The 21,648-nt window shown below is 40.9% G+C and overlaps 1 protein-coding gene across 1 annotated transcript; it reads right to left on the bottom strand.

The window, feature by feature from the left end:
* Nucleotides 1–3,904: 3,904 nt before the first annotated feature.
* LOC107310606 (ly6/PLAUR domain-containing protein 2-like) lies at nt 3,905–17,206 on the bottom strand. The gene is made up of 5 exons (XM_015856416.3): nt 17,055–17,206; nt 16,343–16,516; nt 9,209–15,492; nt 5,196–5,315; nt 3,905–4,703 (listed from the first exon to the last, which is right to left on the bottom strand). Exons 3-5 carry the CDS (start codon nt 9,258–9,260, stop codon nt 4,492–4,494), a joined length of 384 nt encoding a protein of 127 aa, XP_015711902.1. The 5' UTR covers nt 9,261–15,492; nt 16,343–16,516; nt 17,055–17,206; the 3' UTR covers nt 3,905–4,491.
* Nucleotides 17,207–21,648: the final 4,442 nt, after the last annotated feature.

Below are 21,648 nucleotides of genomic sequence, written 5' to 3'. Positions count from 1 at the left end.
ACTCTCTAATGAAATAGTAGGATAGTTGAGGACTTTGTTGGCACCTCTTGATTTTCTCTCAAGTGCCACTCTTTGTGTCATGGAAATACACTGAACTTAACATAGGTCCCATGCCACCAGATCTTGAATGTTCCTAACATGGAAGTGTCCACCAGAACTAGGCACTCAAGTTCCTCTTAGGAATGGTCATTTCCAGCCTACTCTGTCCTAAAGTAGATATTAACAGTTCATTCAGTTTAAAATGTGCACCTCATTTCCAGTCTGAATTTGTCCACCTTCAGCTTGCAGCATCTTCTTACACCACCAGCTGTTACAGTGAAGAGTCCTGCGTTACCAAATTTCCTATTCTCATAAAAATTCTTGCTCTGCTCATCCTCAAACTTGCTGTACAAGCAATCGCAAGCAGTAGCACAAAAGAAAGGAGTATTGCTCCTTTTCCCAACTAGCCCACCTCAGTTTTGGGCCCCTCACTGCAAGAAACACATTGAGACCATGGAACATGTTCAAAGGAGGGCAAGAAAGCTGGTGAGGGGTCTGGAGCACAGGCCATATGAGGAGAGGTTGAAGGAGCTAGATGTACTTAAGCAGCTGCACATATCACCATCTCTCCATGGCCTGATGGGAATATCCTTATTTTTGTTATGCTCAGAATCTTGTTAGATACAAAAAGGAAATGCACCCTATACATAAAGCCAATAATTGGCCATTAACCTAAATGAAATCTTAACAGTCTAATCAAAGCATTATAATTAGTGAAGGTCGAAATCTTAATCAACCAAGGATCCACAGGGAGTCCTTGTGATTATGTTTGCTGTAATGCTTTTAGTCCTTCCTCTTCTTTCCTTAGTCCACCTTACATCAGATTTTATGCTGTATGGTGCATTTTAAGTAGGTTTGATTCTTTTTTCTTGTTGTTTTCCATCAAGCTAGTTTTGTCCACATCCAGGTCTGTATTTCTTTATTGAACCACAGGTAAGTTGATCATCATAAAGTCACAGAAGTTGAAAAGGAACCTTAGAGGTCACCTAGTCCAACTCCCCTGCAACAAAGAAGGACATCTACAGCTAGATTAAGGTGCTAAGAGCCCTGTCCAACCTGGCCTTGAATGTCTCCAAGAATGGGATGTCCACTACCTCTCTGGGCCACCTGTACCAGTTTCTCATCACTTTTACAGTAAAAAACCTTTTCCTTATACCCAGTTCAAACCTCTCCTGAAGGGAGATTGCTGAAATGGCTGAATGGTCTCTGGTGCAAGCCTGGGACTTCTCCTAACCAAAGATATTGTGCCTAAATCCTGGTATCCCTCAAGAATTCATTGTAGGATGAGAGATAATAGCCTTAAGTTTTGCCAATGGAGGTTCATGTTGGCCATCTCTTATCCCTCCATCCGTGCATTCCACTTTTACATGTCCTACACCTCCACCTCTCAACGCATCTGTGGCTGAATCAAGTCTGTGATTCTTTACACCCCATCATTACGCTGGAGTCATAAACTCCAAAGAACTCTTCTTTATGGTTGCCTATGTAAACCTACAGTTGCACCATATGAAAACAAAACTAAAGCAAATTAACATAACCACAAGTTCAATTAGAAAAACTGCAGGTAGAGCTGAACAAAGGAAAAACAAAGCTCCAGGCAGGTCAAGACAAGTTCAGCCAAACAAGCCCAATATGCCTCATCCCCAGGGGCATCCAAACTCAAGAAAAAACTTGTGGCCTATTACTAGCAATGACAATACAGTGTTTGCTGTACTACAGGGCTCTACAACGTAATCTCTGAAACTGGAACCTTGTTCCTCCATACTGATGGGCTCAGCTGGCTTCTTCCAACCCAGAAGTAGATTGGTTTCAAACACTTTCAGTAACTTTGCCAATGATTTATACTCTCAGTGTGCACAACTGCATGGGTATTTTTGGTGGTGTTCGCTAAAATAACAATATAACGCAGTAATCTGGATGCTGATGCATTTGTTTTTAAATGTTCTTTGACGTGACAATTTCACAGCGTTCTGGGCCGTGACTCCAGTGGGTATCAACAAATACAGGGTAAGGGCAAGGTGATCCAAGCTCAGTAACTCATGTCCAAATAACAGCAGTGCTATGCAGTGAAAATCTGTTGAAGCTGCAATTCTAGTAAATACATAACATTGGTTTTATGTGTAGAAGTGCTGACCTAAACTTTCAGCCAGCAGTCTTCGCAAGGGACCAAGTATTCTAGTGTTCTGGTCGCATCCAAATAAACCCTCCATTTACTAAGATGTAAAATATATGGGTTCCTATAGTCTTTGTTTGCAGAAAGAAAGTAAAGCAGTGTTTATCACAAGTGAAAACTTAAATGAGGAAGTCCTCATTCTCCTGGGCTCTGGCTTTGCTTTCAGGGATATCTTGGCTTCTTTAGACTGTAGAAGTAAGTTATGAGGTCTTATTGGTGGAGTGAAAGTTCAATGAATGGATGAAGAGCAGAGATGTGGTCCTGAGGAATGTAATAGTCATGCGATGGCACATTACCACTGCATTTACCCAGTACATGATGAATCACTTGCACTAGCTCTTAGCAGCAGCACAGCAAGATCAACAAGTGCCCAGTTCACTTCATAGTATCATGCCAACTCACAGAATCATAGAATAACAGAATCATTAAGGTTGAAAAAGACACTAAGATCACCTAATCCAAAATCATCCAGTCCAACTGTTGACCGATCCCAAACATACCCACAAACCATGTCTCCCTGTGCTTTATCTCCACATTCCTTGAAAACCTCCAGGGACAGTGACTCCATCATCTCCCTGAGCAGCCTGAGCCAGTGCCCAACCACTCTTTCTGTGAATAATATTTTCCTAATAACCAACATGAACCTCCATTGGCAAAACTTAAGGCTATTATCTCTCATCCTACAATGAATTCTTGAGGGGTACCTGAATGTAGGCACAATATCTTTGGTTAGGAGAAGAGATACCAGAGTAGCTATAAGGCTATATATCATTAATTATGTAGCAAAAGCAGGCAGGAAGCAATCTCATTAGTGCTCATCTGTAAGAACAAAGGATTTGAATGAGACCGTGAGGCAGAGGATTTAGAAAAGAAACAAATAAGCCTTAATGAAATAGTGGCACTGATCCTAAAAGGCTGCTTTGAAGTCTGGGGAGTGTGAATAAACTCAACATGAAATAATGCATACTGATAGTCCTGAGTAGTCCTATTCTTGGGCCAGAAAAACCTGAGGTTCCTGATTGCCAAAGCTGTCAGGTAAAAAGGAAACCCCCATATACCACATTCGTACAGCAGCAAGCCACAAGTATCTCATACATCTCTGGGGACCAAGCTTTGGACATGGCTCACAAGCAGAGAATGCTGAAAAACACACATTGTAAGCTAGGACAAACCTGTTGGTAGTTTCTATAGACAGAAATATGGTTCCTCTTGTCACCTCTATGCAACATCTTGTCCATTCTATTGTTTCAGAAAAAGAACCACATTTGACCCCGATACAAACTGTGAATGGATCTGGAATTGAAGTTCATCCAGTATTCATCCCATTTTGGCAATGAGAAGCAATTCAGTGAAGGTGAAAATAGCTGCAAAAGCAACTACCAAACTTTGCAATGCACTTGGAAATAATGATGTTTGTGATCTGGTGATGTCAATAGGTGGATTATAGCATCACAAGAAACTCAATTTGGAAGGAGAATGCCAGGTGGTCTCTAGTTCAAGTTCTGTCAGTAGGGGATAATGAGAAAGGTCTTACACGTTTACTGCAAGACTGATCACAAAACTCAACACATCCCACTGTATTAAACAATACTGGAAGGTGGAACTGGAGTTTGAAAGTAAGTAGAAGTAAAAGTTAAAATAAATTTTATCAGAATACAGGTATATTACAAATAACTTTGGTGACCACGACAGTTTTAACACAACATTGTTTTTATTTTGCACAAAAGGGTACAGAAAACAAAAGGTATTTCAGCTCTCATGGATCAGGTCACCAATCTCCTATCTCATATTCTGGAAGCATAGAAATGTCTCTCTAACTTCTTATGCACTAAGAAGGAAATCTAGGCAGCACAAAGGCCGGCACAAAAAATGTGGACTGGAGAGGATATGCTACATAAAAGTGAATTTCATATGAGAAGATTGGTCAGTTCAGCTATTCTGCTGATGAACATGTGGGGAAGAGAATGCTCTTAGCTCTGTGTCTTTTGCTGTAAATATACTATAAAAACCATATATTTTACTTCAAAATCAACCAGACCAGCAAAGGAAAGAAAGTTATTTCTGTGGGAAATGTTGGAGAATCAACCACAAAAATTTTGTTGAGAATTCCTGATTTTTTCCTTCCCTCCTGACTATGGAAGGAGGTTGGGAACTAGAAATATCATTTGTGGAAGACATTGAAGGTAGCCCATAAGGCATCCAAATGGAAAGCTGGGCTCGCAGGGTTTCATTCTCTTCTCTGTTGGGTTCTTTGGCAGAAACATGCCCTCCTCAGCTCCTCACAGTCTAGAGAAGAAGAGACCACAAACAACACTTGCTAACATCCCAGCTGGCACAAAGCTGACTTTCAAACTGGCCGCATTATCGATGTTGCACAAGTTGGAGTAACAGCAGGAGACAGGGCGCGTCATGCCAATCCCATCCACATCAGATGGGATGCAGACCGAAGAGCACATCTTGGTGACGGTTGAGACTCCCACAAAAGGATAAACTGCAATAAAACAAGAAAGAAGGAACAGTAAGAAATGGGAGGTGTGAACAGCAGTCACTTTGTCCCTAGCTGTAATATTAACTAACTTCACCACTGAAGTCTTGGTTCCAGTTCAAACACAACTGTACCACTTCCTACCAGAAATACAAGAAACAGTTCCTGTCCAGTGGTTCTAAGCCAAACAAAACATTGCATCCTCCGTGCTAAGTCTGAATCATCTTACTCCTGAAAAAGTCCCATTAAACATTTTATCTGTCTCTACTTTGACTTTACTCAATATTTCCTTCCTCTGTGACATGTAAACAAAGCTTTCCCAGATAAGCCAGAAAAAAAAAGACAGAACCTACATCCTAGCAGTACATTTCTTTATTTGGACGGGATATTGGTTTTTAGAGTCACACACAGACTGATGATATCTGCCTAAGGCTCCCAAGAACTCAGTTCTATTTGTGGTTTGCACTAGTTATATGGATAAAGAAGACTTGCTCTTACCTTCCTCCAAGGAATACATGGTTGTCTTGCACATGGTTTCATTCTTACCACACTTCTGGATCTTCATGCACTTCTCAGATACTGTAGGTTCAAGGCAGGTGTAACACTTCAAGGTTTGGGCTATATGGAGGAAAAATATGAGATTGACCTTAGTGGAGAACATCAGGTTCTGTCCACACTCCCCCAGCTACATCTGAGTAGTATCACTCTCCAATATACTCATACACTGTACAGAAATTGAATAGTAGAATATATTTGCGTTACAGGGAATGTGAAATACATTAGTCTGGTCAGCCAGACAAAGATGTAGGTTCAATTAGAACCTACAATCAATCTTAGAACCTTAGATGTAGGTTCAACTCCCTCAGTAACAAGGCAGGAAAGACATGTGCAGCAGGCCCTATAACACACGGAAGTCCTGGCAAGTTGTTTTGTTTTGTTTTGTTTTGTTTTCCCTGTTTGTTTGATTTTTTACCTCCAGATAATCCTTAAGTAAACAAAAGAGCTTAAGGATAATTTTACTTTACTGACAATTCCACACCCTAAAACATGCACTAAATACGTGCTGAACATTCTGGAACATCCCAAAACTAAATAAAAATATAGAAAAAAAAAAAGATAGATAGATAGATAGATAGATAGATAGATAGATAGATAGATAGATAGATAGATAGATAGATAGATGATAGATAGACAGATAGAAAAAGAAACAGTAAGTTCACAAGGGTATGAAGTAAGATCATTTCAACCCACCTACTTCACCCTTATTTCCAATCACTATGGGTAATCACGTTGCCTAAGACAGGGCTGACTACTCTGCATGGTGACTGGCGAGATGTCAGCAAGACAAGCTTTGTGAAACAAAAAAAATATCAGTTCTTGAATTCTTCAAAGATCTTATCCCAGGTGCCAGCAGCCAGCTAAGACATGCAAAGAGCCGGGAGAACTCCAGCCATTCAATTATGCAATTTGCAAGATGTTTTTCTTTTAACCATCATCACAATTAGCTAACAGGCCCTGCTTCACATGTTTATGACAAGAAACTAACCATTCCGCTTGCCAGTCAACCACTTCCCCAAGTGGTTTTCATCTGTTATTCCCACAGGACAACAAGCACGCTTGTAGCTAATTTAACCCCAACAGCACTTACTCTGCATCTACTTTTCTCCTCATCTTTATGTTATTGGAGTGTCAGAAAAAGGTCTGGATACATAGAGAAGTCAGACTTGAGTGTGAATTGCAGTAGGGAGTATTTTGTCTGATGTCAACCACTCTCTAGATATTGAGCTCTAGGGCAGGAGATTATCCCAGACAGGAGGAATTGCCTCCATTGAACTTACTGAGCCGTAGCAGCAAGTTAAACACAATCTTTTTGCTCTGCTGAGGAATATGTAAAAATCTATTTTAAAAAGGTGACTATGAGTACAATAATAGACTGTATGGGGAGATGTTCTGGGCTCCTGTGCTCTAGAAAGAAGCTATTAAAAGACACTCAGGCACCAAAGGCCCCAAATCCAATCCAAGCTATCTCACTCTGACTCAGCTTTCACCATCTCCTAGGTTCCTTCATCACTTTCCTGTTGGGCTGCAGAATGGGTCCTAGATGTATAGAATGACCACAGCTCAACTTATTCAGTGCCTGAAGTCTTTTGGATGGAAAAAATTCTCCAGAAGATACCAGAAAGCTCATTGCACTTTGGTGCACTGTTTCATGAGCACTCCAAGCTGAAGACATCAAGTCAAAATAGGTGATCAGTATTTCCTATCAAAGGTTCTTAGGCAGCATAAACCATCGTTGGACAAGCTGTCCAGAGTGCTTTATTCCCTTGTCTTGGTGAAGAACCCAAAACTTGATCTAGGTTCTCTCTTTAATGCCTTGAAGTCATAGAAATCCATTTTATCACTATCACAGGCTGGTAGCTCCTCCTCAGGCATTTCTGTGTCTGGAAAGCCTTTCTCATCCTATCTGTGTGACTGTCATGATGAAAGTGCTTTAAACCTCATTGAGAAAGAGGAACAGTTAGCTCATCTCAGCACACCTACAATGGACTTTCATAGGAGCAGGCTGAGACAAGTAAAGACACCTTATGAAAATAGCTATTACCTGCAGCTTTACCCTAATTAGCAACCCAGAAAGAGCCCTTTCATAAATAGCTTCAGCAATTGCCTTGTTTTTATTCAAAGCTCACATTATTATCCTCTGCTCAGAGTGGACTGATGCTATGTTTGCATTAATTCTGTGCCTGGCAGATGTCAAATACACCTTTAGGGAGGGAGCTTTGTCTTTATTCTCAGATTACATGAAACTCATAATCTGACAAGCCAAAGCTATGGGATTGGCATTTATATTTGGAAAACAAAAAAGCACAAAGGGAGTAAAATTAAGAGAGCTTAGTATCCAACATGTGCAAACTTGGTATTTTCATTATCATTCAAACTAGTGGGTTCAAACATGGAGCCTTGGACCAGAGCAAGAGCTAACCAGCTGCCCAACTCTTGACAAAGTCTCATTGAGAAGGATGGTAAAATTAGGATTGTGAGCCATTCTTCAGCCAAATTTGTATCCCACTCCATTGCTTTCCTGCTCTAGGATTCTATCCCTTCCCTTGACAACGTAAATTGTTTTTCCCCAGGTTATCCTCTATCCATTAAATACATTCCTCTCTGAACTACTGTCTTTCCATTGATGAACAGAAAAGAAATCCCAGAAAGAAAAGAGTATAATGGCAACAACAACAAAAAAAATACATCTTCTTTCCCTATCCACTTGGCCCTCCCTGGAAGAATCCAATCTTCAGACCCAAAGATGGAGGAAGGAAGGCATCTTACTATAAAAACTGGAAATAAACCAAAGGGAAAAGGCAAAAATCCTAACTAGGTACTATCGTTCTCTGCACTGGCTGCATTCAGAGAAACCCAGAGCGTGTAAATATCCCAAAAGCAACCACAGCCCCTGACTTGTCCTGCTTAGGACTTGCCTCAAACCCCAACTCACAGCCTGACACCAGCCATGTCAGATCACATTGTGAAGCAAGAAACTATTCTGGTGGCAGCATCAAAGGATGAGGAGTCTATATCAAGACATCATATGCACCATGTGGTCACACTTCACCATTTGAGGCTGTGGCATTGCTGCTCATGTGGGGCTGTTTAGTAGGATTTCCTACTCCCTCAGGAATGCAAACAGCCATATGTCATACATCACCCCATATTTGACTTCATGAGCTGGTTATGGAGGAGAAACAATTGAACAGCTGGACATATAACAGTTTACATGGCATCCCTGAAGACAAGGAATTCATGGGCCCTTGCTCTCTACCTCCACATCCCAGATTGATCACATCTCAAATTAAGTTGCTGCTGTATGACCAGCAAAGACAGACAAAGAAGGAAGAATTGTAGGGGTGGTACTTCTAACCATGACAAGCTCTTTAAGCCTCTGCCAAGGAGGAAAATCCCCAAAACTCTACATCCTCAGTTATTTCTCAAGGTGGACTGCCAAAATTGTCCTTGGCTTCATGCAGACAACAATATGCTACTATATGGAGATGGAAAAATCAACCCTACAGTACTTTGGGTCAGTAGGTTTAAGTCCCAGCCTGTCTTACCCAATTCTGACAGCTGAAGTTTAATAAACTGTAAATGCAACGTATAATTAGATAGAGCCGCTACACACATGGCATTAAATACGCTGTCTGGCTTCAGGATTAAATATTAAAAGAGGAACTAAAATTAAGACAAGAAAGGAAAAAAGAGAGTCAGACTGAGCAAGAACACATAAAAAGTGAAAGCTGAAATTTGTATCAGAGAAATAACACTGAAGAATCACATTTTATCTTTAACACATCCTACAGAGCCGAAACTCACAACCCCAATGAGAACATGATGGTCCTGGACATCTGAAAGGATAAAAATATTTCATAGACAGATTTTTGCTGAAAATTCCACAAAGTGGGAGGCTTTTCACCTTGCATCTCCCTCAGCAGTTTGGACAAGGCAGAGTGGGAACTTACCAAACTCCATGCCAGCAATGGCAACCAACAGAAGAGGCAGAAAGAGCTTCATCTTTCGTGGATTCTTGTCACCCGGTCACAAAGCTGCTGCCAGTCTTCACCACAGGATTTAACGCTACACCTCCTGGTGCCTTGCCATATACCGATCCCAGACTGAGATTCAATTCTACTGGAAAAACTAGTCTAATTGAGCTATAAATGTATTTAACCATCCACAAAGTAAGCCACACCTTCTGCTATACAGTCATTTCTTTTCATGTTCCTTGGAGAAGAAAATTAGGGTTTAGCTGATGGACAATAGCTGAGGTTGTTTAAGCTGGATCTTTTGTGTCTAAGCATGATGTGCAAGCCTAGGGGTATTAAGTCATTCCAGTATCTCTGCTTTTCAGCTTGTTGATTTTTCTTCTTCCTTTTCTTTATTTTATTTTTTTTTAATTGTTGCTAGAGAAATGTTGCTGGCTTCCATGCACTCTGGGAAAAAAACATCTGTATCTGTGAATGTCAAGGCACTAAATCCCATGTAGTGGTAAGCCGAGCAGACAGGAACCTGATGAGATTCAACAAGAGCAAATGCAGTGCCCTACACCTGAAGAAGAATAACTGCATGCATCAGTACAAACTGGGAACCAACCTGCTGGAAAGGAGCTCTACAGAGAAGGACCTGAGTATTCTAGTGGACAGTAGGTTGGCCATCAGTGTGTCTTGTAGCCATGAAAGTCAATGGTATCCTGGAGTGCATGAAAAAGAACATGGCCAGTAGGTCAAAGGAGGTGATCCTCCCCTTCTACTATGCCTTAGTGAGGCCACATCTGCAGTACTGTGTCCAGGTCTGGGCTCCATGGATCAGGAAAGACAGGGAAGTGCTGGAGAGAGTCCATCTGAAAGCCACAAATATGTTTGGAGTCCTGGAGCATCACCCTTTAGAGAAAAGCTTGACAGACCTGGGACTGTTCATCCTGAATAATCACAGGATCACAGAATTTCAGGGGTTGGAAGGGACCTCAAGAGATCATCAAGTCCAACCCCCATGCTAAAGCAGGTACCCTACAATAGGTTGCACAGGTAGGCATCCAGATGGGTCTTGAAAATCTCCATGAAAGGAGACTCCACAGCCTCTCTGGGCTACCTGTTCCAGTGCTCTGTCACCCTTACTGTAAAGTACTTTCACATGAGAAGACAGAGGGGATCTTGGCAATGCATATATATCTAATGGATGGGAATTGAGTATATGGGGATGGGGGAGAGCCAGACTATCAGAGTCTGGGCCAAGGAAGTCTCTCAGGTCCACTATCCCAAATATTCAAGGAGCACAATACCTGGACAGTCCACCTGCTCTAAGCCAACCCTCTCCAAGCGTGTTGAAAAGCTCACTAATTCTTGTTCTCCAAGTACTTTGCCTTTCTTATCCTCAGACCTCTCTTCTCCAGGCATTAACCTGTCTTTCTCATTCCTCAGGTTAGAGTCATGCTATTAAGTCTTATGTTCTGCAGTGTGTGATGGACAAGGTAGCTGTGAGATTGCAAAAAAAAAAAAAAAAAAAAAAAAGGTAAAAAAGAGCCCCTCACACCCAACAGAGATTTTTAATAAAGGAGGAAAGAAGGGAAAGCTGAAACAATGACATTCTTGGAGACATTCCTGTCATCTTTGTTACCTGCCAAATCATCAGAGGAAGCTTACTCAGGTTTAGTATCACTTGAGCTCCTGAAATGCAAAAAATAAATGGTCTTCTGGGTCTTCTTTTCCAGATAAACAACCCAGTCCTCATCAGTCCAAACCTAAAGTTCCAGTTACTGTCTAATACTGGTCATAGGTGGATAGTTGGACTAGATGATCTTAGAGGTCCTTTCCAACTTAATCATTATATGATTCTATGATAACTTTCGCTTAGAAACATTCTCCTGTGTTATCTTCATGAGTTCAGAACATTTTCTGTTCTGAACACTGAGAAAACATTGTTTTCTCAGTGGCACCATAATAAAGTCATTATGCTGATTATGAAAGCTTAGTAGCTCATTCCAGCCCTAAATTATCTAGGGAAAGGTATTTTGGTATGTTCTTGATATGACATTCATCAAGCTCAGCGGAGAGAATTTTATAATCCTATTAAGAAGGAGGAAATATTCTGATTGTGTTTGCTTTGTTCTTAAGAAAAAAAACTAAACATGGAAAGGGGTGTGGATTCTAGTTTCTGGTATCAAGTGGCCTCAAAAAAACATGCACTAGTTGAATAGTTTCACTTGCACATATGAAATGTGATCTTCGTTGCATTCTAAGTCTTGGATGGAAGAACTTTTACAGTGCTGACACCTTCCCTAAAGCCTGTGCATTCCTTCAGTTTGGAGGGTTGTTTAGGGGGATGACAACTCACTTGTTTATAGTTTCAGTTGATCTTATCTGAGTAAGTCTTTAAGCAGCACCTTAAATCTTTCCTCTTTTACATCCACCTTATGCAATTGCTTTGCAGTTTTGGCAAGCCGCAGAACAAGTAACAAGAACTAATAGAAACATTCAGACAACATTTCGTTGAACTCATTTATCCTTTTGTTAGTGTTCAAATCCTGTTCTGCTGGGGTTTTCCATTAATTACAGACAAGAAAAACAATTTAAAAGGACATAAGCCATGTAAACCTGACTCAACAACCACAAGATAGATTTGAAGGAAAAAAGAAATTTTCTACTGTGTGAGTTGAAATGCAAATAAGCGTAAGAACTTTCTGCATTTCAGAAGCATTTTTGTTATAAATGAAAGGGAAAGGTCCATTTAATTTCTGTTTCCAACCTGATGAATCTGGGCCAAGCCATTTTCCTGTCCTAGAGACAGTCTTTCAGAGAACAAGATAGGACAAGAGGTAATGGCCCTTAAGTTGCGCCAGGGGAGGTTCAGGTTGGATATTAGGAAAAATTTATTCTTAGAAAGAATGGCAAGGCATTGGAACAGGCTTCCCAGGGAAGTAATGGAGTCACCATCTCTGGAGATATTTAAGAAATGTGGGGATGTGACACTGAGGGACATGGTTTATTGGGCAATGTGGTGATGGGTTAATGGTTGGACTTGGTTATCTCAGCGATCTTCCCTTTATGATCATATGATTCTAAGAAGGCATTGTCATCTGTTCAAACATGTTAGAAATATGCTATAACATAGGTTCCAAATGCAGTATGTTCCAAAGCCCCCAACCTTCCCATCGGACCTACTTTCCCCAGTTACCAGACTGAACAGGACTTGCCAAGAAGTCCTAAGAAATGTCCATGCAGCTCTGTGATATAGTTTCAGCATCCATGGGCTGAATGTGTGCTTGGAGAAGTGCAGGTTTCAATTTAGAGCCTTTTTGACTTAAACATTTTAAACCTACCATTCTCTTGACTCTATTCATCAATTTGCATATTTGCTAGAAATCCCATATATTTCCAGAAAGGAAATGCTATGATAGGATTTAAAGGTAGATGTGCAAGGATGCAGAAATAACTGCGTGGTATGCTAGCACTGGGCTTTTGCTGCACACCTACAAGTAGGTTAAACCTGAGAATACTCCTGCAATATGAATAAATATTATTATATCAAGATCAGACATAAGAAGCTGAGACACAGAAAGGTTAATTAGGCTTATGCGGTAAGGTAGTAGCAACTCCAGAAATAGAGACATCATTGTATTCCACGTGGTTTAACTACTAGTTAATTCTTCTTTTTCATGAGTACTCTACTGCTATTTTTGTGTAACCCTGATAATAAGTGCATGAGTTACTGGAAGCAACAGGAGCAGGCATTGACCTTAAAAGCAGATGCTTAGAGGTATATTTTTAGCCCTACCAATGATTTACTAGATGTCCTTGGAAAATTAACCTCAGTTTCCCAACGTTTGATATTAAGTTAGGGCATGTTTTAATGTTAATTATACCTACGATATAAGCTATGTATTAGAAAGGCTAAAAAGGAGATTTGTCAAACAATTCACTGTTTTCTCCTGGTAACTACAAAATAATGTCAATGATGAAAGCCACTTAAGGAAAGCTGCAGCAAAGATGGTTTTGTCTAATGAGCAAACCTGCTGGTGTGGAAAGATTAAATGACACAAACTTCACCTCTAATGCATCATCTCCCCCATCCATCTCTTGTAGACACCATGATTCTGCAGAGATTAGAGCCTCTTTGCACCTAGAAAGAATTAAACATCCATCTCTTCTCTCCTCTGTTTAATGCTCTGATGAGGAGTGTCTTTAAAAGTTAAAGAGAAATCTGGAAGGGGAGGTAAAGGCCAGGTGAGGTAAAAACATTACCAAGGCTGAATCTATGACTGCACGTATCAGGAATCCAACCCTGCAGTTTTCATGAAGCCACTTCCATTCAGGCATCACTCATTAACTTATTATTCACAGCAGCCTTACTCCTACTAATTGATTTTACTACAATTCCTTACAATGAATGGCCAAGACCTAACACGTCTGGGACTGGATTAAAAACTGTTATATCAGAATAGCTTTGCAAAACACTTCAGCCATCCCTCAATCCCGTAGATGTCAGGCAATTCTTGGAACTGAGTTGTTGGAAGCTGCCCTTGGGGAGGGGGCATTCGTCTGTCTCCCCGATCTGACCAGCCAGAGTCCCAATGCACTGCACTGAACACAGATCTGTGTCTTTTATATCTGATAGAAGGTCAGTCTTTCTATAACCTGGAGATGCAAATGAGCACAGAAAGCTTGGCAACTCTCCCAGCACTTTTTCATCTTGATAATGGACCGGAGTACAGGGGATACTAGTGCAGAACTTGGGGCAAACTGATCAGAGCAAACCCCAAGTCTAAGAAGTTTCCTTAATTTTGCTGCTCTTCCCAAATTCCTACTGGACTCTATGAAATTTATCCTCGCTGCCCCAGGCATTCAAAGTGTACTATGCCTGAGCATCTCTGTGTAATTACCAAGATGGGGAGGTAGGGAACAAGATAATTTAATTTTATAGGGAGTCATGTTCTTTGTATGCAATAATTCATCAGGTTTGGATTTTTTAAGCCATCTTTTTTTTCTTTTTTTTTTTTCTTTTTTTGAAGAAATTTGAACTTGATGTAGACACTTCTTACCCTTAGGTAATTTAGACTGATCTACACATAGCACTTACAGGGGATTTCCAGGAGTTAATAACTACCCAGACGTTTTCTCCCATCTGTTTATAATATGCAGTAAAAAAGATGAGTCATGTCTTTATAATTGGTGGGAATTCATATTCCTTCTATACCAAATTTTTCTAGTCCCTCTCTGTCTTATTTTTTGATTTTTCTCAGTTTGATTGGATTTTCTGTTGTTGTCTGCTTGCTTGCTTGCTTTGCTTATAACCCACTATTTTTTTCCCTTCTCATCAGCCCTAACTGACTTAGGAAGTAGTCACTTGTTTCAAGATCATTTACTCCAATCAGCTTTCCTGTTAATGTTGCAGGAACGAAAATCATTTGCTCAGTTTATTCATCACCTGACTTAATTATCCCCTGTGTTTCTTCAAGTCTTAATCCAATGAACAGGAGATACATTCATACCTGAATCACTCCCATTGACCCAGAAAGGAAGAACAAGGACAACACATGTAAAACACAAAATGGCCTGGCTGAAAGGAATTGCCTCTGTCTCCAGGCCCTTCCTTCTTCCAATGCTGCAGCATTTGGCATTGAAGATGGAAATTTCTGTTTATTTTTGGACTGGTAGGAGCACATCCCCAGGTTCAGTCTGCTCAAACCAATAGCAAGTCTATGTGTCTTGAAGCTATCCACACAACCCAGGTGATAAAATGTGAGGAACAGTATCAAAACCCTTACAGAAATCCAAACAATAACATCAGCTGGCTTCCCTTGGTCAACTAGATGGGTCACCTTGTCATAAAAAGAAATAAAGTTAGTTAAACAAACCTTCCCCACATAAGCACATGTTGGCTGTGACCAATGACCACATTGTCCTTCAGGTGTTTTTCAATAACTGCCAGCATAATTTTCTCTTTAATTTTACCAGGCACTGAAGTGAGACTGACAGACTTATAATTACCAGGGACTTCTTTCTCGTCCTTCATGAAAACTGGAACGTTTGCCAGGTTCCAGTCAACTGGGACTTCTTCAGATTCCAAAGACCGTTGAAAAGTAATTGAAAGAAGTCTCGTGATGACATCAACCAGCTCTCTGAATAGCCCGGGATGAATCCCATTGGGTTCCATGGTGGAGCAGCAGATTGCACACCAGTCAGGACTTAGATGAGAGATGATCATTAATGCAGTCACGGTCATCCAATTCGGTTCTCAGAGCTCATCATCGCTGATGAAGGCAGAAGCAAAGAAGGTATTCTTTTTTGTCTCTGCCCCTGTTCATAAGATGACTGTTATCATCAAGTAACAAACCATTGTTCTCAGTTGTCCTCTTTTTGTTGTTGAAATATTTAGAAAAGCCAACCAAACAAACAAAAAAAACCCTCTTTTTTTATTGTCCACAACATATTTGACTAGAAAATCTCTGTACAGCCAAGCCAGCTTTCTGTTCCATCTGCTTGACTTTCATAATTTTGGATATTCCTGTTCCTTTGCTCTTTTAAAGTGACCAGCATTGAAAAAGAAACCCTGCAGCTATGGAGATGTGATTTTTTTCCCCAGCCATTTGAGCAGCTCAGCCTGTCTGATGTTCCTGGCAAATGAGCAAAGAAAGGTCTGAGAGCAGCTGTCATCTCCCACCAAGCTAATCACTTCAAGAAAGTAGGGCGTGATTTCCCCTTTGTGAATCCATGCTTATGTCTCTTGATCACTGTCTTGCCCTTCTTACATCCAGAAACAATAAGTTCCTCCATCACCTTCCCAGAAACTGGGATGGGGCTGACTAGCCTGAAGTTCCCCATATTCTCCTTGATCTTATTTAATAGAGGTCTGATGTTTGCTTCCTTCTAGTCATCAGGAGTCTCTCCCATTTGCCATAATTTTTTAAAGACATTAAGAAGAGGTTTGTTGGGAACTGGAATAGGTTGCCCAGGCAAGTGGTCATGGAACCATATTGATGGAATTCAAGGAACATTTGGACAACTCTCTCAGAAATACAGTTTGAATTCTTGGTGGTCCTGCATGGAGCCAGGAGTTGGACTCAATGATTCACCCTCAACGAGTCTGCTGATGACACCAACCTTAGGGCTGCAGTTGATACAACAGAAGGAAGGGGTTCCATCTAGAGGCACCTGAACGTACTTCAACTCTGTCCTTGTAAGGTCCCATCTGAAGTACTGTGTCCAGGCCTGGATCCCTCAGGAAAGATGCGGAGCTGTTGGAGTGAGTTCAGAGGAGAGCCTGGAGCACCTCTCCTATGAAGGCAGATAGAGGGAATGGGACTTGTTTAGCTTGGAGAGGAGAAGACTTCATGGAAACCTAGCTGTAGCTTTCTAGTACTTGAAGGTAGCTTATAAGCAGGAGGGGGACCAAATTTTTGCATGGTCTGATAGTGATAGGACAACCAACTCATCACTCATCCCCAGGTAGAGCTTCAGGCATTTCAGCTTCTCTCACATGAGGGGTTACTTTGCTTCCTCATTTTCCCAGCCTGTCCTTTCCAAATGGTCTGTAACCATCCATGACAGAACCTTGAGTTGTTCAGCATGGAAAAGAAGGCTCTGAGGGTTTAACAACATGCGAGCTAAAAGAGGGGCAGAGAAAAGATTATCTTGGGCTGTCCTTGAGTTGCCTATTTAAACAACAAGCAGCACTACCCACAGACTGTAGGAATAGAAATTCTGATCCAATATAAGGACAAATATTTCTCCACATGAGTGTTCAAATACAGAGATAGATACCCAGAGAGTCCATGATGTCACCATGCTTGGGATACATGCTGAATTAACATACTTTTTCCTCCTCTCCAGACTCCAGATAAGCTTCTTGTTGTATCATTTCCCTTAGCAGAAGTGGGTTTGCAGTCCTGGTACATCAACACATCCAGGGCATCCTACTGAGGATCTGGGGCCTGCCACTGCCACCTTCTGGCAAGAGAAGAAAAGGCAAATGCCTGATTCTGGCCCCATTTCCCAAAGGGAAGATTTTTAGGATTATTATTTATATACATATGAAAAAGAGAAAGGGGAAAAAAATTACACACACACACACACACATATATTTGTAAGCTGCTTTGAATAAGGCATGAGTTGAATTCCAACATGTAATCCATGATCTATGCCAAGCCCTGATAAATGCCCTGAGCATTGCCAAGTGGCCACATGGTAGGTTCCACCATACATCCATTGGGTTACTGCCCTTGGTTTTTGTTTTCTTTCTCCAAATAGTGATACTGAATGGATGTCTCTCCTATAACTAGCGAGTTTAGCTTGTCTGAGCTCAGCAAGGGTCCTAGAAATATGGATTTTAATGAAGAAAACAGCTTGAGTACCTCAGGGTCAAAACATTAACGGTTTTCTCTCAGATCTAGAGAAACAGAATCCCCAAAAACACTCATAAATGAGGCTACAAAGCATGGAAGAGCACTGGAGAAGATCCTATCCCAGGAAGGGCAAATTCCAGGTTGAGTTATCCAGAGAAAAATATTTATTTCTTTGTTTCAGGCCTAAGAAACCCATTGCTGTTATTCTACATTTACTATGTATTGCTCAGGCAATGTAACCTCATTCTTCCATGATACTGAGTTAGGGTCCCTTGAGACAGGCAATCCCTGGCCTTTGTCCATCATCAGGAAGAGACTCCAATGACCTTGATATGATAAGTATAAACTTATCCCTTCCTAAAGTCCATAGGCTCAGCTTCATAGCTACACTCCTTACGGCCAGCCTGCAACCCCCAAACCTAGGCTTTGGATTCAACCCAAAGCAATATTCTGTAATGAATATCTATAACTCAGAACCATCCAAAAGAAATTGTTCGAAGTGTAATTTTTCTATTAATTCCGTATAATTTTATTAGAGGATTATAACAAGCATTATGTAACATACACTACATGTATATTTATGTTAATATATTGAAAGAAATCAATATGTCTTTATTCTTCTTATTCTCTTACAATAAAGGTAACACACAGTTACAAAGCTCACGCATATGCATTAGTAAAATTGACATTTCTTGGTAACCATCTCAGTGAAATGAAATAATTCAACAAAGCTGGAATAAAATGCATTAATATTTTCTTCTGCAACACTTTATTGGCCTTATTATATTTTCATGAAGTGTTTCAGTTTTGATTAACTGGTAGGTTTGGGGCTGGAAATGTGCTTGGAAAACATTGGACCTGGGAAGCCTATTATGCTTTTTAATTCTCAATTGACACTAACGGCACAGAGTTGGACAAATTAATACATTCCATCAACTTCTGAAGCCTCTCGTTTTCTGCTTTGCATGCAATTATGTGGTTAAAGGTAGCTCACCCTTGGGTCCCGATTCTCTATTTCGTTTGTATTAAGGTTTTCTCCTTGACCTGTGAGATCTTGGCTTCAAAGCATCTCTACCAGGTCTAGCAAAAACCAGTAGATGGCAGGGTTGACCCAGGGCTTTGTTTGCCTGTGCGCCATAAATACTCCCAGCAAAATGCAGACTTGAGCACTCTGTTTCAGTTTGATACCCTCAAATAACAGCATTTCAGATGGGAAAGCAGTTCCTCAAAGGGAAATAGTCAAGACCCACATAACCTGCAGTGAAAGAACCCAACTGCAGCATGCAAATCATTGAGATCACAAGACTGAAGGTTTTGTAACAGTGCTTAAAACATCCAGGCATCCAGTTGAGTATCACATCTTCCTTCTCCAGAGATGGGAGAGCAGGGACAGCTGTATCTCACTCCTGCATGAAAGCACGACCTCCACGGATCATGCAGTGTTGGTGGGACCACAGCCATCTCCATTGCAAAAGTCTCCAGGAAGAAAGTTATCTCAGGTAACACATAACTTGAATGAATCAACACCAAGCAAGGACATCCTCTGCATATCAGGATCAAGCAATTGGCAATATTTATTCTTGCTGTTTGTTCAAGGAAATCACATGAAGTCTATTATATTCCAAAAGGAGAAGGTCTGTCCTTTTGTAAGAAAAGAATCTCAAAAACACTTTTGGAAGAACACTGTTCATTTTTTAAGTCTTCCTTTCAGCAAAGAGCAAGCCCAGTTGAACTTGAGCAGGAAGCACTGGAGCTGCAGTAAGCTTCAAGCATGTACAGAAAGTACATAAAAAATGGGAGCCCTTGTGATGTTAACATAGTGGTAGGCGGCAGCACCTGCCATTGAAATACAGCCATTTCCAGGATGGAAGCAGAGAAACCATTTTCTCATTAGCGTGCTCCGAAGTGGGCAGTTTTTGACCTAAGCCGTTCTCATTTTCCAGTAAAAATTGCTCCAGGGTATTTTATATAAAGCAAAGCTGTCTCCCCATTAAGCCTTTTTCTGGTCTGAAAAAGTGAAGATCTGAGATTTCCACAAAGATTTCAATCTCTAATTCCACAAGCCAAGTAAACATATTCAAAGCACTTAAGGGCTGTCCCATCGTGGCCCTCCAGCTCCAAATCAGCCATTTGGTTTGACAAGTCTCCAGTTTCAATGCTCTGTAAATACTGGGATCTTACTCTATTTTCTTCATGTTGTTAATGTTTTTTAATTACTACATTTGCATATTTTGAGGCTTTTCACCTCTGGGCTTTATGACAGCTACGGTTCTCATCTGATTTCAGGTGCTGGAGATTCAGGGGTAAAAAAGAAAGCATCTACAGTGAGAACTGTTCATACGATGCCTGGAATTAAACTATTGAATTACATCTCTTGCACTTGACAGGCTGCCATACCCTCCCTGTCTCTCAAATGCATATATATCAATCAAAGTGATCTTTACCAGCTGTGTTTGAAAGGAAAAATTACAAATCTCTCTTCTCCCCCATACTAAGTGTACAAGAATATACCATGCAAGGGAGAAAAGGAAAATGAAAGTGAAAAGGAAGAAAAAAACATCTCCATGTGCAATCTATTTACCATCTATATGCTTAAGAACACATGCAAATTAACCTTCAGATCACATTTCTTGGCAATGCCATTAATGTTAACGTATTTCTATAGGTTATATAGCCTGCTGACCACTCTGCACCCTTGTTCCTTTGTATAAGCAATTCCTTGTTGTGAGGAAGCTCTGAAACGCCAAAATAAGTAATGGGCCATTGGTCTGATTTTCAGGTGGTCCTGAGTAGAGCCATGAGTTGTATTCAGTAATTGCTATGGGTCCCTTCCAACTTGGGATATTCTATAATTCTATGATTGGAAGAAGTGACCATGCCTTCCAGTCCTTCTCTTAGCTTTATCCCATGGCATTCTCTAGTGTGACAGCCTCAGAGCTGCCTTGTAAAGGCATGAACATGCATTAGGACATAACTATGCTGGTGGCTTTGAAGTCCAGCTCTCTCCTTGCTATTGCAAGCATAATTTGAGTCCAAAAGATGAGCAGGTAGCTAGAAGAGCCAGAGTCCCACTGATGATAGGTAGAACACTCTGGGTGCTGCCTTGGACTCACGTGATGGTATCCCCGTCCCTCTGATCCACATCCCACAGGAACTTCAGCATCTACACACATCAAGCAGTGAGGAACAACTTTATCCTGAAAAAAATAAAGGGTTTTTAACCCTCTCATAAGGGGATATTAACTGCCCCACCCCTGTGAACTTCCTCCATGGCTTGCCACATGCTACTGCGCATAGCAGAGGGCTGGACACTGGATTACAGTGCACCTCAAGCAGGATTGAGCCTTGCTAAACCTGGAAGACGATGGAGGCTGAGATAAGCAGAGGAAGGCACATCTCAAGCCTAGTGAGATAACAGAGTATCATGCATTCTTACTGAACTCATCACCTAATAGTGGGTTGCATTCACGATCACCCAGCCATTCCTGTTGTATACCCCATCATTAGCATCTATGACAGCTTAATTAATAGATACGGAGCAAACTGAGGAAGCAAAGACATGATAATGCTTTTGTTGTAAGATGTCTATACAACTGCACGCATCTTTCATTGATAAGTTGTTCATTACTCATTTTAAGTGGGGACAGAGGTTATAATTGAACAGCGTGTGCCACTTAGGAGTTCATTCTTTCTGACACAAAATAGAAAGAACACAATCAAAGGAAAGGGGGGCAAGGCTGAAAAGTACCAAATATTACACCTGACTTTTGCTTCTAGAAAAAAGAGCCCAGCGCAATTCTGATCAAACCATGAAAATGACTACAAACTTTCGCCTAAGATTAAGGCTCACTTTTGGCTCGTTTTGAGTCTAGCAGGCAGGAAAAGTAGGTAGGAAACCAGCATAACGTGGAGGCAGCAGGAAGATACATCTCCCATGGGATGGCTGAAAGCTTCCAGGAGCAATGCAGTGGAGAGATCTGGGAAAATCCTGGGATCTGGAAGGCAGCAGATATGGCCAGTTTGGTGAAGTCGCCTTCTGTAGTCCACAGACACCATTGACCATCC

The sequence above is a fragment of the Coturnix japonica genome, chromosome 2 (genome assembly GCF_054131305.1).
Source record: "Coturnix japonica strain WE chromosome 2, WE-NBRP24, whole genome shotgun sequence".
In the NCBI taxonomy this organism is placed as follows: domain Eukaryota; kingdom Metazoa; phylum Chordata; class Aves; order Galliformes; family Phasianidae; genus Coturnix; species Coturnix japonica.
The sequence above is the reverse complement of the archived record's forward strand: the minus strand, read 5'-3'. Positions and strand labels throughout refer to the sequence as shown.

Coding starts and splice junctions, on each gene's coding strand:
- LOC107310606 (XM_015856416.3), bottom strand. CDS start 9,260: ATGAAGCTCTTTCTGCCTCTTCTGTTGGTTGCCATTGCTGGCATGGAG. Junction 5,316..9,208: donor CATTGCTGGCATGGAGTTTG/GTAAGTTCCCAC, acceptor TCCTCCATATAG/CCCAAACCTTGAAGTGTTAC. Junction 4,704..5,195: donor CATGTATTCCTTGGAGGAAG/GTAAGAGCAAGT, acceptor GTTTTATTGCAG/TTTATCCTTTTGTGGGAGTC.